The 17683-nt window shown below is 42.8% G+C and overlaps 1 protein-coding gene across 1 annotated transcript in view; it reads left to right on the forward strand.

Annotated features, from left to right (window-relative positions):
- Polr1B (RNA polymerase I subunit Rpl135) overlaps window positions 1–17683 on the forward strand; it is a 69042-nt gene that overhangs the window by 15103 nt on the left and 36256 nt on the right. The window contains exons 8-13 of the mRNA XM_050188436.3: window positions 730–828; window positions 6845–7017; window positions 9334–9480; window positions 10770–10823; window positions 15106–15223; window positions 15344–15431. Of these exons, the coding sequence (XP_050044393.1) occupies window positions 730–828; window positions 6845–7017; window positions 9334–9480; window positions 10770–10823; window positions 15106–15223; window positions 15344–15431 (679 nt within the window). The remainder of the gene's footprint in view (window positions 1–729; window positions 829–6844; window positions 7018–9333; window positions 9481–10769; window positions 10824–15105; window positions 15224–15343; window positions 15432–17683) is intronic.

The raw sequence follows: 17683 nt of genomic DNA on the forward strand, positions 1-17683 counted from the left end.
GATCGCCAGGCACAACACATACGTGGCCACGTAGCGGTTCGGCGGCCCATGGAGCTGTAGTCTTCTTTGCCATTGGGCATATACTTCAGTAAAGGGCAATAGCCAGTACAATTAAGTAATGGATTTAATGAAGTAATTTCGGCTTCCCCTTCAAATTCTTTATACAGTAACGAGGTTCAAGTGTATATAGAGGTGATGCTGTGGGCATGTACCAGTGTCATATGATGAAACAATGAGTTATTCAGTTTTGTATGAGATTATGTGGCAATAAAACTATAAAAGCTGCTATGCCCCTAGGCTGTTATTGGGTCCCAGAAGGACATGTACATATGAGCCTTATGCACGTTGTTTCAAGAGAACTCCATCTTTGAAGCTCTTGTGTTTTTGCTCTTGACTGCAGGCAAGGTCTTAAGGGTGTGGGCGCCTACAAGTCAAGTCTGGATTTTAAAAGTTAATTTATTTGACATAGCATTGATGTCATTGACCACCTACAGACTGTTTTGAAAACAGTTTTTATGTTGTCTTCTCTGCTTTTGCATCTTGGTGCCCTCTGCGATTCTAGTGTAATTTCAGGTGGTTGTGGGCAGTTTGTAGCAGAGTTATCAGTCACAATGTCTTGCTCTATCATCAAATTTTCTTCCAATATGTTTGATTGTTGGCGCATTTTGATGATAGCAGAGATATTTATTTATTATGCATAAGTGGCAGCCTCCTTTGCTTTCTTTTTAGCCTATAGCAATGGTGCGGCCTTCTTGGAAGAATAGAGGAAAAATGTTCTCAGAATATGGCGTCTCACTACGCTCCGTGAAACCAGACCAGACTGGCACAGTGAGTAAACACTTGCACTCACATACCTGCTACCTTGCCTGACTATCATGTAAAGTTTATGAATTTATGCTTATTCTACAATTTTATGAATGTTGTGTTACTTTTACAAAAAGCGAATTCTGTTTTCAGAAAAAGTAAAGGTGTTGAAAGGTGGCATGGTGTAAGATTGCAAGAAAATGCATGCAAAAGAAAAATTGTGAGAGGGCCTGCATTGCCCTCTTCAAGACACCATGTGATTCAAGAATAGCCTCCTATATACTTTTTAATATCTGTGAAATGGCCCTGGAACGGCTGTCCAACCTCCTTTCTTCTTCTCCTCTCTCACTGCCCTGGTATTCTGTGAGGTGCACTAAAGGTAAATCATTGTTTATGAAAGGCATATGTATCTCACAAGAGGTGTGTGTGCTTATTGAAAAAAAGAAAAGGAACAATCTGGGGTATTCCCTCTATCCTTTAGTGTCATTACGTGGGATTATTTTAGCAAATTTTAAAGTTCACAGATTTGCAGGTACTTGCTTGCCTGCAGTTCTGCAGGTTACTTCCTATTTTATTATTTGCAAGTTCCATACTTCAAACATTTGACCTAATTATCTTTTGAAGTTTTGAATTGATTCATGGGTACCAAATTATGTGGAATGGAAGGAAGAGATGTGTATTGTAACATTGGGACAAATTGTTTATTGACAGGATCTATTTTCTTGTGCATGGCGAGGAGTTGTAGGTGAATAATGAAAATTTCAAAAATTATAGTTGCCACTTATATCATTACCATCAGTCTATCTTTATGCACACAGCCAGGACAAAGGACTCCCCCATTGATCTCCAATTACCCTTGTCTTATGCTAGCTGATTCTAACTTGTGCCTGTAAATTTCCTAATTTCATCACCACACATAATTTTCTGCCATCCTCAGCTGCACTTTCCTTCCCTTGGCATCGATTCTGTAACTCTAATGGTCTACCGGTTATCTGCCCTACGCATTACATGGGCTGCCCAACTCCATTTTTTTTTCTCTTAATGTCAACTAGAATATGGCTATCCCTGTTTGCTCTCTGATCCACAATGCTCTATTCCCGTCTCTTAATGTTACGCTTAACATTTTTCGTTTCATCTCTTTGCACAGTCCTTGACTTGTTCTTGAGTTTCTTTGTTAACCTCCAGGTTTCTGCCCCATATGTTAGCTCCAGTAGACTGCAGTGATTGTACACTTTTCTTTTGAATGGCAGTGGTAAGCTCCCAGTCAGGATTTGGTAGTGCCTGCCGTATGCAATCCAGCCAATTTTTATTCTTCTGTAAATTTTCGTATCATCAGGGTTCCCTGTGAGTAATTGATCTAGTTAAACATGCTCCTGCACAGACTCTAGAGGCTGGCTGGCGTTGATGAATTCTTGTTCCCTTGCCATGCTATTGAACATTACCTTTGTCTTCTGCGTATTAATCTTCAACCCTACACTTACACTTTTTTCATGAAAGTCCTTAATCATTTGTTGCAATTCTTTCATAGTGTTGCTGAGCAGGACAATGTCATCTGCAAACTGAATGGGGTTGAGATAGCTACAATTGATCCTAATTTCTAAGTCTTCCCCGTCTAATAGCTTGAATTCTTTTTCTAAGCATGCAATGCATAGTATCGGAGAGGTTGCATCACTTTGCCTGACCCCTTTCTTGATAGATAACTTTCCAATTTTCTTGTGGTCACTTGTATGGTATCTGCTTATTGGAGAGGCAGCCTTCACTTTGTACTGCCAACTTCTAATCTGGGCAAGATCATTTGGGGAAATTTCAAGGACTTGCGCACTATGATGGAGCCCTAGGTAGAGTACGGTGACAGTTATTACTTTGGTGTAACCACAGGGCAAACACAGGTGATTCAGTCGGAATTGTACATATTATGTAGACATGTACGAATGTCACATTGTTCAGATATATGTTCCGGTATACATCGGTATATATACGCTGGTGCACACCGGTACCTATGTACATATATATATATATATATATATATATATATATATATATATATATATATATATATATATATACACGTGCACACCGGTATGTGGTCCAGTATATGCGTAAGTTCGTTTTACTTGTTTCTAGCATAGAGCTGTGGTATGCTGCCAGATTGAATTTTTAAGCGATCACCTTTGAAACAGGCACAAGAAAGGTGATTCGATTCATGCACTTATGCCAAATTAGTGGACATATGCCTGTTTGGCCATGTTATCCAGCTATAAATATGGTTAGTTAGTGAGCCCCATAGATTCTTTCCGAGAGATTGCAGACTGTAGTAAGTGACAGGTCAAGAATCTAGCAGCAAGTGCTCTTCAAAGGAGATATTTATACAGATGCCAGCGAATCACGTCGTCCTGGTCTCCTTCATTATCCCTTGTATTCATATCTGTCCCGACCTGAAGGAGGTGAAGGTGGTTCCGTGTTGTGGAACTCATCCTTTTGCTTTGGGAGTTCCTTGCTTGTCAGAACCCTGGCTCATTAGGGTATCAGCCAGGGTATTTGTCTTTTCGTGGTGTATATTCTTGGTGCTGGTGTGCACTCTCACACATGGGAGAAGGGGTTGTTGTTGAGGAGTTACCTTGGATTGGGGTTTGGGGAAGTCCCTCTCTTAATCCCATTTGAAACAGCAGTTTCGTACCGCGAATGGTCTTCTTCGTCTCTACATTTAATAATTTTAGCTATTTGTTGCTTGCAGTGCACGACCTTGGTTCTCTGATTGTTGTTGAGCAACTAGAGGGCCTTCTTAGAGACATTGCAATCTGCAGAACTATTTATAGAAGCATAAGAATACAGAGGACAAGCGCATGATGCGTTTTTTTTTTTTTTAAGGAGCCTCTCCTGTACTCTCTCTCTCGAGAGTAAAACATCTTTATTAATAATATTTGAATGGCGAGAGCAGTGTGGGAGGAACCCTCAGTCCAGGGTCCCTAAGATGATTCCGGCGATGTTTCGAGCCCGTTGTATCGAGTTGTCACTGACTGCAGTCAATGCTCGTTACAACAAACCGTAATAATTCAGCGAGAAAGGTCCGTTACATATGAAGTTTGTTCTATCCAAAATTAGGGCTGTGGCCTATAGGGGATCAAAAAATGATGAAACTTCGAAATTAAAATAAATAGGTAAACAAGTTTACACAGTAGTCGTGCTATTTGGCAAGGCACCTTGCTTTCCTCTGTTTCTGGACGTTGGTAGCCAACAAATGGCAGTTTTTTTGAACTAGAGCATACATACGACTGCACAACGACAAGATTAACGGCTGACACAATGGCAAGAAGTTGGCCGAGCAGATTCCTGCTATGCCAACCACTCTGCCTCAGTGCATTGCCACCACCTGTAACACAGACAGCATATCAGGCTATCTTCATATTTGTGCGAATCTGTGCGATGAGAAATGAAGCATTCTCAAAACAGTGCATTTTCCAGTCACTGGCTGTTGTTTTCGAACCGTTATATGCTGTGGCTTTGAAGCTAAACTGGCTAGGCCCATTGGCACATTTGGCACTTGCTTGGCACAGACACAGCTGCCAGCTGTGGGTGGCGGTGAGCCACTTGTGTTGTTGACTTCAAAATGCTCCGTTAGGTGTTGCACGGCACACCTTTGCAGGAAGGTTGCTGTTGATCTGTTTGTTACTTAAGAAAAAATTAATTTTTGCACATTCCATGAGTGGCCGGAAACAATGCAAACAATGCGGAGTGCACTCCTACACACACACACACACATCACCGCTAGGGCATAGGGTAGCCAACTCTCGTGTGGGTGAAATTGGGGGGGGGAGGCACTGGCGATGGCCAACCCTGTCAGTGCCAGAAGTTGGCAGTCTGTATGCGCAAAAAATTTGAAAAAATGTTTGCATCTTACTGTGTCACGATTTGCAACAAGAAAAGTGCAGCGTAGTTGTCTGATTAATACGGCTACCAATCTGGATAGTGGTATATAGTAATAAAGGTACTGTGAATAGTTAGAGCCTACAGCAAAACTCGGAACGATGACAAAAACGAAACTGCCTTGATGTTTAGGTCATTGCAAGGGAAGATCAACGATAGCAATGCCAACTAGGCTGTCCCGCGTTATAAAAAGGATATCTGGTCTATTTATTGTTATCCAGTAGATAAAAAAAAGCAAAAGTTGTGATGTATGGTCGTCCTGACTGGGTCAAGTTGGAACATTCGACATTTACTCGAAAGTTGGGACTGTCCAGTTATATTCAGGATGGTTGCAACCCTAATCGCTGCAGCAAGGTATGTTGCATTTATACCGTTTAGACAAAATTTGTCCCAAGATTTGTCCATTATACCCGATGCTTCTTTATAGCGAAGTTTGCTAAAAGCAGAATTTGTTGCATGATAATATAGGTAGACCAAACTATGTACTCTGTTATATCCCAAAGTATTTTGTAAATCTGTGTTGCAACAGGTGTTTACTGTATACACTTCAACTTAGATATAATGAACTTCAGTATAATGAAATTCTCCATTTAATGAAGTATTTAACTTTCTATAACTTCTTGTCCATAGAACACCATGTATTCAGAACCTCAGTATATCTAAGTGTCTTTATGCATGATTTTAATATAATGAAATTTCACCATCGCTGCGAAGGAATGCCGAGAGAATAAATAGAAACTTCCATGGATGCAGATGGTCAAATGGTTGAATTACAAGTGGCTGCTTGTGAACGTACCTCTCAAATTATGTGCTGCGTGACCAAGAGCGACCGCTGAAGCGTAGCAGCGTCATGCTACGTATAAAGCCGAAGTGCGGTACGATTCTATTGTGCCCCGTGCGCTGTATGCTTTAGGTGTGAGTGAAAGTGTGCAAGGGTGAGCCAAGGATGCTGGCTAGATGTGTGCCATCTTCCCGCATAAGCAAGGGGAAAAAGGGGTGGAGGGCTCTTGTTCATGTTAACGCGATCAAGTGTGCGCGAGGTGAGGGGGAGGGAGGCAGTGGGGGGCAGGTTGGCGCTCGTCTCGCTTTATGACATGGCCATGGTGGTGCTTGGCTTTCAGTGTGGCTGACTGCATATGCTGCTCGCGCGCACTGTTTTCAGGTAATCTGCCGCATATACTAAGAGTGGGCGCGCAGAGATGGCGTGGCATCGTGCATTGTCTTCCCGCATGTTTAGTACTGCAGGTTGCATAATCTCGAGTTTCAGAGATGCGTTGAAGCGAGATACAGATAAAGCATTCCCTCCCTGCCGCCAGCGCTTTTCATGATAATATTGTCCCATTGTGGGTGACACTATCAGCAGCGAGGGCGGAGTTGATGTGAAAGCGTGGCTGGCTTCGCATTGTGCCGCTGATGGGAAGATATCGTTGACACGGCAGGACACTGTATAGTTTGTCGCCAACTCTCAAATTCAACAAAAAAAATTTTTTTCTCATTCAGATTTGCTTTTACTGATTGCCAGATAATTCAGAAAATTTGCATCCTCTTCCATGTAAGAAAAATCCATCAGTGACTGTACTTATTTGCATAAAAACTTGAATTTCAACATAATGAAATTTCGATATTACGAAGCAAATTGCAGGTTTTACTTCTTTATATTGAGGTTTAAATGTATAGCCAAATCTTGTTATTAGGAAATTGCATACGACACAGATAGTTTCGTTAGATCCAGTATTCATTGTAAGCACATACAATTCTTTACACTTAGATATCGATGAGAAACATTTTAGATATACTCATTATGTTATTTGTAATCAGTGTTGTTATTTTGTGGTTTGACTATGTAACTTACCTGTTTATCTGTGAGTCAGGTTTCACACTACAGATCTTACAATATGTGTTATATTTATGTAGTGTCTCATACAGTATATATATATATATATATATATATATATATATATATATATATATATATATATATATACAATATGTGACATAGTGTGCTTTGCTGCAATAAAATATTTTTTTTATTTATGTAGAAAGGTGCATTGCATGTTCAAAGGGAGCCAGTGGCAGTGATGCATACAAATTTACAGCATTCATGTTGTTTGTGCAGAACATGGTGCTTCACTACCTGACCAATGGCACAGTGCAAGTGATGTTCTCATACATGAAAGAACTCTTCTTCATGCCTGTTATGATGCTGCTCAAGGCATTGTGCGATGTCAGTGATTACCACATCTACAGTGAACTAATAGCAGGCAAAGAAGATGACTCCTTCTTCAAAGGGTGAGAAAGTTTGCTTCTGTTTCTAACACTTCGGGAATTCTGTACTTGTTTCTATTTATCAGTATGCTTGCAGTGCGGCCCTGTTTCTTGGATTTATTTGTTAGTGAGGTGAAGGTACCCCATTTGATAGAAACATATACAATGTGTTGTAGCTGTGATTATATTTGTTCAATGTTTGGCAGTAGTTGCTCTGGAACTGTTCTCAATTTAAGTACAGTGATTTGTCTGTCAGGTGTACAGGAAACGCTTTGTTTCAGCTAGTCTTGGTTTGTGGCTTGATTAAATGATGTTAATCATAAACACAGTTTCACGGGTCATTGCTTTTATAATACAAGCCAAAGCAAGAGAAAAAGCTTATACGTAGTCACAGAATAAATTATCACATATCTATACAGTTGAACTTCTCGATAATGATGTTGCGCCCGACATGAAAATACCTTCGTTGTAGCCAGTATTTATTGTAAGCCCATAATTAAAATAATACAATATATATTGGTGAGAAATTTTTATGTTTACTTTGTTATATCTGATAACTTGTTATATTGAGGTTTGACTGTATTGCTTAATTTACATGGAAGAAGGCTTGGAAAAAAGCCTTACGCTAATAGCTGGCTCCTTTTGCTTGTTATCATTTACAGTTCAGTCCACTTATAACGATACCACATATAACGATACATCGGTTATAACGATGGGTCAACATGAGAATGTCATTTTATGCATTAGGTCTATGGGGAAAAAAACCATTTATAACGATAGGTTATTCACTGCATATCGGATATAACGATCAAAATTTTGCCGTCTGGATGGCGTTTTCCGTGCCAAATAATCGTAACATTTGCGTTGCTTAGTTCCCTGAAACGTACTATGTCGAGACGAGGCGATGTTTACCTCCGTAAGTTCGCATCTGCCGCCATTACCGCGCAGCGTGTCCCGCCCCACCCGCGCACCGGAGAATAGCTGAGTAGGCGCAGCGCCCCACAATATGGCGCTAGCTGCTTCATGCGCGTCGGCCACAGTCACTCCGAAAGAGAGAGAAAGAAAAAAAAAAAACAACAAGCAAAGCGGCGCGGTGGCGCCCGTCCCGCGTCTCTCTTTCTAGCGATACCAGGCTGACGCCACCGAAGCAGCGTGCAACCAACGGTTCAACCCAGTTCGAAGATGGCGCCGACAAAGCGCAAAGCTGTGTCGCTTGACACGAAGATGGATATTTTGCAGGACTCTCGATGCGGCTTCAAGGTGAGCGCCCTTGTGAAGAAGTATGAGCTCGCCCAGTTAACAATATCAACCATCTTGAAAACCGGGAGCACCGCAATTGTGAAGGCAGGAGCTATCAGCGGCCATGCCGATCAGCGGAAAAGGGTTAGAGACCCTTTGTACGCCGATGTTGAAGAGGCGCTTTACCAGTGGTTCATCACCAATTGCTTCAAAAAGGCGGGCTTTGTGCGTAAGGACGAACTTCCCCAACCCACTGAGACCAACACGGTGGAAGCCGCTGACAATACCGAGCTCTGGGAGCTCGTTCCTACTGGTGACACAGGTGGTGCGTCGAAGGAGGAGTTTTTGACTGCAGACAGTGCTGCTCCGCTCTGCGATGAGGTCACCGACGAGGCGATCGCCGAAGATGTGCTGTCACGACAGACGACAAAGTTGTGCGACGGTGGCGACAGCAGCAGCGACAGTGACAACAAGATTGACAGTGGCTCCTTGACCCCGACCTCGATGTCCACGCAAAGTGCACTGTCGTCGATCGACTCCTTAATTGATTTTATGCATGCTAAAGGATTGCCGCCAGTGTTCGCGCAGCAGCTGGAATCCATGCACACCGCGGTTGTGAAGCTGAACCTGTCGCAAAAGCAAGTGCAGATTTTGGACTATTTCGGCGCGCCTAACCCTTGACACGGTCATTGGCACTAGAAATAAAGTTTGTTTTTCACGGCCTACTTTCTACATCATCTATTCTTTAGCGCAAGTAGCGAATTCGAGTTCGGAGCTGCAAAGGCATATTCCGAGTTTTAAGAAAAAATTTTTTTATAACTGCAGTCCAGATATAGCGATCATCGGTTATAATGATCATATTGTTCGTCTTTCTCGATATCGTTATAAGTGGACTGCACTGTACAACCTTTTTCTGAAGGGTTCCCTGGAGGACGATGGAAGTGGAAAGATTAAAGAAAATATGTGCTTGTCTTTCTGCCTCTCATCTTCTGCACATTCCTTCAGTAAAGCATCTTTACTAACTTGCATGTGTGTTTTGCACTGCGGTAGGTTGGGCAATGTATGGAGGCACTCACTCTGCACTTTCTCCTTCTTTTACAGTTGCATCATTAACATGTTGAGGCAAGTGCAAAACGAAGGCCTGCTGAACCGGGACCAGGTGCGAGCATACATTGGGGAGAAGTTTCGCATCTGCATGAGGCTGCCCGAGTGGTACAGCGACGAGGAAGTGGCCCTCTTTCTCCTCAGGTGAGCCACTGGCAGGGAGTCGAAGGGGGCTTTCAGTGCTGCCTGCCATTGAACCAGGAGCCCAATATGCATAGCATGTGTACCAGGACAAGTTTGTAGGCCAGAACTGACAGTAATGTGCATTGTCGTTTTTTTTTTCTTTAACAGAACTGTTGCTTTGAATCTTTCTTTTTGGAGAAAGAAAATATTGAGCTTATGTAAGCCTAAAGACACTGCAGCTGAATATGATAGCCATCATTTTGTATAAGTGTTTGTAGTCATAGTCTGCCAGTATTTTGATGGTATTTGAATAAGCTATGGCTTGCTTGGCTTATATGTGACTAGATCTGCAAATGAAAGCTGAGAGGCACGAGCTGGGTGAACATTATGAATTGACATCTGCTGATTAGGGTTTGCATTGCTCTCCTGTTTAGTTTCAACTCTATGTGCCTAGTATTAGTTTACAGACTGCAAACTTTTTGATTCCCAGAGGGCCCTATGACATTTAGGCATATATTAGATCCTTGGCACTCATCAAAGCAACATCAAGCCCTGAATTTCTTGTTTGATTACCTTAAATTAATTGGTTACCTTTAAAACAAGCAGTGAAGTCTGATGACTCGTGTGTTCAGACAAGTTGGTCTCAAAAGGGAAATGAAGATACCAAGTTGTATTTTATTACTTTGCTACTCGCTTCCGACTTTCTTCTAGGGCCTTTTTCTCCCCTCTCACTCTCCCTTGCAAAGTGTAGCATGTAGGCAAATACTTATACGCCGGCAAACCTCTCTGCTTTTAAAACAAGAGCTCTTTTTCGGACAAGCCTAGGGAACAGTCCCAATTAGAACAAGTTTGTTGATTTCCTACAGCAACGTAGTAGTCACTCTTGTACAACTTTGTAGCCTCTTCAATGTGTTTGTTCTCACAAACACTATATACTCATCTAGTTTTGTTATTATATGTTCACCAGTTCTGAAATTTTATGCCCCTAGACCTCCAAAGTACAATTAACACTCTTTTGGTAATTACCCCCAATGAGCGCAATTACCCACAGACTTTGCTGATGGAGCACCATAGGCGTGCTCAGTATCCACTCCAAATTTCATTGCTAGTGCAATAAGATTTGTCAATAATGAATCCCCCTATAAAGTTCTCAATAAGTTTGTGCTAGCATTCAGAGCAGACATTCTCCACCACTTGCAGTTGCAATAACAGCTTTATGGTAAAATTCCACTGTTCGAATGCCTTCAGATATGTCTTGATTTTTGTGAGTTGGTCCCAGTGTGTAATATCCACATTTCTCATTTCTTCAGGCACTGCATTTGTGTGCACACCGAATCATATGTAGACAAGTTCAACATAATACTGTGAGTATCCAGCTTCAACGGCTTGACGTTTAATACATTTATTAATGATTTCTATAACAGTGAAAACTATTTTAGAAATCTACGAGAGCTTGCAGAAAGTTTAATTTAAAAAGCATATAAATAACATTCGTAAAACTCTTAAATCATGTCGTTTTTAAAATTTTCATGCTGAAATACCTTGATTAAGGAATTTGTTTCATTATTAATTGCCTAATTACCACAAGTTGACTTATTACATAGTAAATATTGTGTAATGTTTCAGTAGCACTACAACTCTAGGTAAATGACTGCCATTCTTAATGGCTGCTGATGTTCATGTATCTACTAATCTTTCAAAGAATCTTGCTGTTAGTACATTTACTTATGCAGATTGCACAAAGTGTAGCTGCGCGGACAGGCCACTATGTTTGTTGCTTTCACAACGGTGCATTTGAAGCAGCAGCACATAAGCGTTTTTCTTGTTTGCCACGTTAAACCATAGCAACATGTAATCACTGTCCGATGTGAAGGAAACAAAGTGATGTTGAATGAAATGAACTTATTTTAGCCAATGGTTCTGTGTAGGCCAGAGCCTTTAATGTGCGAATAGTTCAACCATTGGTAACCAACAAAACTGTGTGTCTCTGGGATCTCAGCATGTCGCTGTGCTGCCCCATATTGGGTGTTCTACATACCGTATTTATTAAAATCTAGGCCGATAGTTTTTTTTTTTTCAAATAATAATATTCCAAACTCTAGGGTCGGCTTAGATTCGAGGACTTTAAAAAACGCACCAGTTTTTTATTGAAACTGCTAAATATGGTGCATAGCTAGCGCCATCTAGAAAAGTCAGTATCGCAGCCACTACTAGCCGTGCCAGTAGCCAACCGTACAGAAGCAAGGTTGCCATTTTGACCTGTGTCATGTCGGCCATATCGGTGTGTGGTGTGGCGTTATCGCTATGGCACCAAGCAGGAGATGCCACTACAGTGCCGCTTTCAAGCAAAATGTTGTGATAGCCGCAGAGGCATTGTCGAACCTTCAAGCCAGGCGGGATTTCGGCGCCGACGAGAAAAATGTCCGTCGTTGGAGGGGACAACAACAGCGGCTTTTTGCGTCCGCCGCAACGAGGATGGCATTTAGTGGACCAAAGAAAGGCCATCACCACGAAGTGGAGGAGACAGTTTTGGCCGACTTTGTTCGGATGGAGAGAGCAGCTGCCCTTCCAGTGACAACAGAAGTGCTCCAAGCGAAAGCTAGGGAACTTTTGAGGGAGCGAGGCCTAATGCCAAATGATTTCAAAGCCAGCCGGGGCTGGCTTTAGAAATTCATGAAGCGCTTCAGCTTCAGCCTCCGACGTCGCACTTCAATCACCCAGAAGCTGCCAAGCGATTTCGAAGAAAAGCTGATAGCTTTTCAGCGCTACGTGCTGCGAAAGAGAGAAGTGGCAGGCTACAACCTTGGGCAAATCGGCAACGCCGACCAGACGACTGTGTATTTTGATATGCCAGTGGCGTACACCGTGAATGAAAAGGGTGCCAAGGAGGTGAAGGTGCACTCTGCGGGCTACTAGAAGCAGCGCGCAACTGTGATGCTGTGCTGCACAGCTGATGGACATAAACTCCCTCCTTATATGATGTTTAAAAGGAAGACACTGCCTGCTCAAGAAACTTTCCCAAGGAATGTCATTGTGCGGGCAAGTGAGAACTGGTGGATGACGGGTGTGATGGTGGAAGAGTGGGTTAAGATTGTGTGGCAACGGCCTCCAGGAGCCCTTTTGACAAAGAACTCTCTCCTTGTCATTGACTCTTACCATGGGCACTTGACAGACAATGTGAAGGCTGCGCTCGCCCAAGCGAACACGCACCTCGCCGTCATACTGGGCGGCATGATGGGCCAGTTGCAGCCACTTGATGTCTGCATCAACAAACCTTTCAAGGATCGTCTGCGGAAATATTACACGGACTGGTTGACTGACGAAGACCACATGCTAACGGCAACGGGCTGCTTCAAACATGCATCGCTACCGCAGCTGGTGGGCTGGGTAGCTGCAGCGTGGGACGAGATTCCAGGTACTTTGATCATGCGCGCCTTTAAGAAGTGCAGCATATCTAATGCGCTTGACGGTACCGAAGATAGTGCACTGTTTGAAGGTGACAGTTACAAGGAACACAGCGACGAGTCGAGCAGTGACGACGACATTGAATGAGCTCTGCACGTTCAGATTCAATAAATGCTGTTTGCATTTTGTGAACGCTGTCCTCGCTTTTTTTGTTTGGCCTACATTCGAGGTAATATATTTTTTTTTGTTGGCTTCGGGCTTTAGGGGTTAGGGGGTCGGCTTAGAATCGGGGTTGGCCTAGATTCGAGTAAAAAAGGTAAGTTGACTGACACTAAAATGTGTGTGCTTCTTAGACGCGGAACACTCTCAGTATACTATTCACATTTGTATAAAGAAACTTTTAATATCTTTTGCGTTGTGCTTAATTTGATAATTACTAGTAATTACATCAGACTACTTGCACAAGTAACCATATTGAAACTTTTTATAGCATACATTCCGTTATGAAAAGTACCGTGTTTACCTGCATAATGATCACACTCGCGTATTGATTGCACTCTTGAATTTTGTCATCAAAATTCCATATTCTTTTCTTTTCTGTGTAATGATTGCACCCCGAACTTGTCGCAGCGATATGTCGTGTGCCAAGTCTAGCTAATGATGATCGCCCTTACAATCTGTTGAATGCTGTTGCATGCTACACGAACGACTCTCGAAGACATACCAAGCGGTCTGCACGCACCAAACATTCTTAAGCAGATGCCCCATTTCGTTCCTTTCATCACTTTCTGCACTTCCATTAAAAAAAAGAAAAGAAAAGAAAAAAAGCTACAACCAAAATAACCTTGGCTTTGCTATTTGTAGGCTTCATAATGGTTTCGGCCAACACCAACAACAAAAATGGCACCTTTCGATTATTCTCATCTGCACTCGTGGACACGCAAAAAAATCGTGAGCGGCAACTATAGTGGCCACGTTTACACTGATACGTTAGAAGTGTACCCTACTCATATGCCGACGCTTGTAACGCACCTAAGATATTTGCCCACCCTTAGTGGAAACGTGCCATATTAGGATAGTAGTGAAGACAAATGCCGCAGCTTGTTCGCCATGTGTTTCTATGTAACTGGTAGCTAAGCGCGCCCATCTCCGTTTCTGTCCCCTCAAAGTGGACATGGCTACGTTATTGCCGTAAACTTGCTGATATTCACGATATTATTCATTACTGATACAGAAGAAACTGTTTCAATGCACGTAATGTACTCACGAGAAGAAAAAAAGTTTTGTTTGGTGCGTTCGGCTTGCCCCGCCGGCTGCCATTTTTGTTTTGGTGTTCTGCACTGTTACAGCGGCAGCTGCCTGTTTGTTGACCTCTTGTCATGCTGCAGCCAAATGCGGGATGAAAAAAAATTGTTTCTTTTCGCAGGAAATTTAACCTGCGTAATGATCGCACCCCTGAATTTGCGTCAATTTTTTTACTAAGGAAGTGCGATCATTGTGCGAGTAAATACGGTATTGATGGTGTGCAGAAACAACCGATTTAGCTGTTTCTGTGACAATGGCTTTTAAACAATCCCTTTTTCTAGACTGTGATGAAAGACCACGAAATAAAAATAACATTTAGCAGTTTTGCCCTGAAGGGCAAAGCATTGGCAGGGGTAGCTAGATTTAGTGTTGCATTCAAACTCCGCAGACATTGTTCTAATTATATGTGGTTGTGGTGCAATGCAGTATGCAAGAAAACTACTGTTTGGCAGAAGGAACAGTGCCCTGGCAGCTACCAGGTGTCCCACAACACTGATGTGATTAGGAGTGCCGCCAGTGGCATTGCAGCAGTTGTATCTCAATGGTGCATGAGAAGAAACTGACGGGAAAGCGTCAGCATTAGTACCAAGTGAAATTTTAGATAATGTTAGCTAGGCGTTTACTGTCCTTTCTGCTCGGACCAGTGCATACACCCAGCAATGCTACGTTAATCATAGTGTGCCTGTGCACAATGGTCATGCCAGCAGCGGAAGGTAGAAAACTGGCATGGATCCACCACAGAGCTGATTGAGCGGAGCGTTGATGGTGTGCCTTTGTTATCTTTGCTACCAAACGCACTCTGTGTCTCTGTAGACGCTCTAACTTTCTGTGCACAAGCGGCGCATGTGCCATTGATAGTGGGACAGCACGTCGCTGCCACCATGCCTCGAGCCTACGTATATAATTGATATGCCTTTGATTTCTCTTCCTGTCAAGGCTCATGATACGAAAGCTATTTGCTGTTGCCAAAGGAGAGTGTGCAGTTGAGTCTACTGACAACCCAATGAACCATGAAGTTCTGCTTGCTGGACACTTATACCTTATGGTACTCAAGGTATGGATATCATTGTTGTGACTGCTAATTTTGAATATGTCAATTTATATCCAAATGAATGGTGGCATGTTGTTAAAGTTCTGATTGCCCAACTTTCATATCTTATTGTTGAATTCACAGGAAAAGCTTTCTGGATTTCTGTATTCGATAAGGCAAAATATAGAAAAGAAAGCAAAAGCAACAGGGTCCACATTTAAGCTCAGCATGGGTGAGTACTTTGATTTGCTGTACTGTCCTTCGAAATGCTTTGATAGTTTTGATTTTAGAGTATTTTCTTGTGAAAGACAATATACCTATGTATTAGTAAGTGCAATAATAGAAGTAAGAGGTATTTGAGCGAGGTCTTTAATGCTTCATGTACTACCTGCCATAATTTTTCTTTCTGTGACTACTGTTTTATTGCTTCGAAGGAGTATTACAGAAAAACATATGTTTGCTTTTACTTAGCTTGTTAGATGTTTTGAGTTTTGGCATGAACTTTTTTCATCCGTGACTGACTGCTTTTATGATATCGTCCTGACTGACCCCACCTTTGACAAATGCATCCCACTTGCAAGTAGTTTACCAAAATTGAATTATTGATGCTCACACGCACAGTACTGTATGCAATGCAGTGCTGTATATGAGAAAGGATCAGCTTGTGACCGCCATGGAGTGGCAGTTTGTTAAAGGGGCCCTGAACCACCCCTTGGGCTTGGTGAAATAACATAGTCCGCGGGTAGCATACGCTGTTGTGAACATCTCAGCCAAGTTCTGCTGTCGTATGCGGTCCGTGGAGCTCGCAAGCGGAGCGCGAAGTCACCTTTTTCTCAAATGCTCTTGTTTCAAAGACCCCATGCTCCTCGCTCTTTTCTGTGTGCTTTATTTCGTCATAAAGCACACTCCAATACGAGGCTGCTATTGGTCGCTGTGCTCGGCTACACCCCGGGCGCCACGAGGTGCCGCCACGAGTCCAGTGGCTAAGCGCACTGCGGCTCTCTGAGGACAGTCGCATTTGGCTTATGTTTAGTGCGGCATAGGCACCAAATCGGACACTTGAACTGCACGCCACGGTGACGTCTCCGCCGTAGCCTTCACAGTGCAAGGCATTGGAAGGGGAGCACAGCTGAGGCCGTGTTTGATTGCCGATAACTCCGCTTCTGCTGAACGCATTGAAGTACTTTTTGCGGCAAAGTGGTTCTGAAATAGCCTATCTTCACTTCTAATGTCTTTCTCCACTTCGATAAAAAGTGGTTCAGGGCCCCTTTAAAGAATATGCATGGCAGATACATTGCTTTTTCATAGGTATCCTTTAGAAATGACATATTGGGCTTTAGCTCAAGATGTGCATTGCTTTTACTGAATGAATGGGCTTCACTCAGCTGCCTTCACTTAGCTTGGCTGTTGCTTCACCTTGCCCATGGCAACAATGGAGGCTATTGCCATACACTTTCGAAATGCATAAGTGCTATTGCATCTTTTAAGACTCACCTTCTGTTATGTAGAAATACAAGATTACTTACTACAATTAAACCTCGATATAACTTAGTAGGTAAAATTGGCAATTTGCTTTGTTATATCGCAATTTCGTTGTATTGAAATTTGACCTTTTATGCAAGTAGGTACAGTCGCTGATCGATTGAAAAGGGGTGCAGAATCTTCCCAGTTGTCGAGCAGTTGAAGAAAGCAAATTTGAATCAGAAAACAATTCATTTTGATGAATTTAGGAGTCGGCAATGAATGATGCAGTTTCATGCCACGTCGACGATGTGTTCACATAAGAAGTACTAATTAAGCGAAGCCAGCCAAGCTTTTGTGAGCACTCCACTTCTGTGGCTGATAGTGTCACCTGCACTTGTATGACACTATCATAAAAAGCGCCGACAGCATGGAGTGAATACTTCGTCTGCCTCTCGCTTCATCAAGTCACCTAATCATGCAACCTTCAATACTAAACGTGCAAGAAGACAGCTTACATGATGTCATGCCGTCTTGGCACGCCCACTCTTTGCACATGTGGCAGATTACCTCTAAAGTAGGGCCCGTGGGTGCGTATGCGCTCAGCCGCGCTTACACCCATGAGCAGCCACGAGTGAGATGTGTGCCAGAAATCGCGACACTTGCCAACTTATCCCCTCCCCCGCCTTGCCTCACTCCTCGTGCGTGCTTGATTGTGTTACTGCTAGCTCGCTTCCCTCCTCCACTTTTTCCTTTTGCCCATGCGGGGAGGTGGCACTCGTGCATGAAGCCACCATCATTTTTTCTCACCCTCGCACACTTTCACTCGCCCATAAAGCACAAAGTGCGCGAGGCGAGATAGGATTTTATTGCACTTGGACTTTATACAGAACATGATGCGGCTTCACTTCGGAGGTTACTCTTGTCCTGCCTTGGGCGATTTGAGGGGTGTATTTGCAAGCAGCTGCTTGTAATTCAATCATCTGACCATCCATGTCCGCAGAAGTTTCCATTTATTGTCTT

This window comes from Dermacentor andersoni, chromosome 2, assembly GCF_023375885.2.
Source record: "Dermacentor andersoni chromosome 2, qqDerAnde1_hic_scaffold, whole genome shotgun sequence".
Taxonomy (NCBI): Eukaryota; Metazoa; Arthropoda; class Arachnida; order Ixodida; family Ixodidae; genus Dermacentor; species Dermacentor andersoni.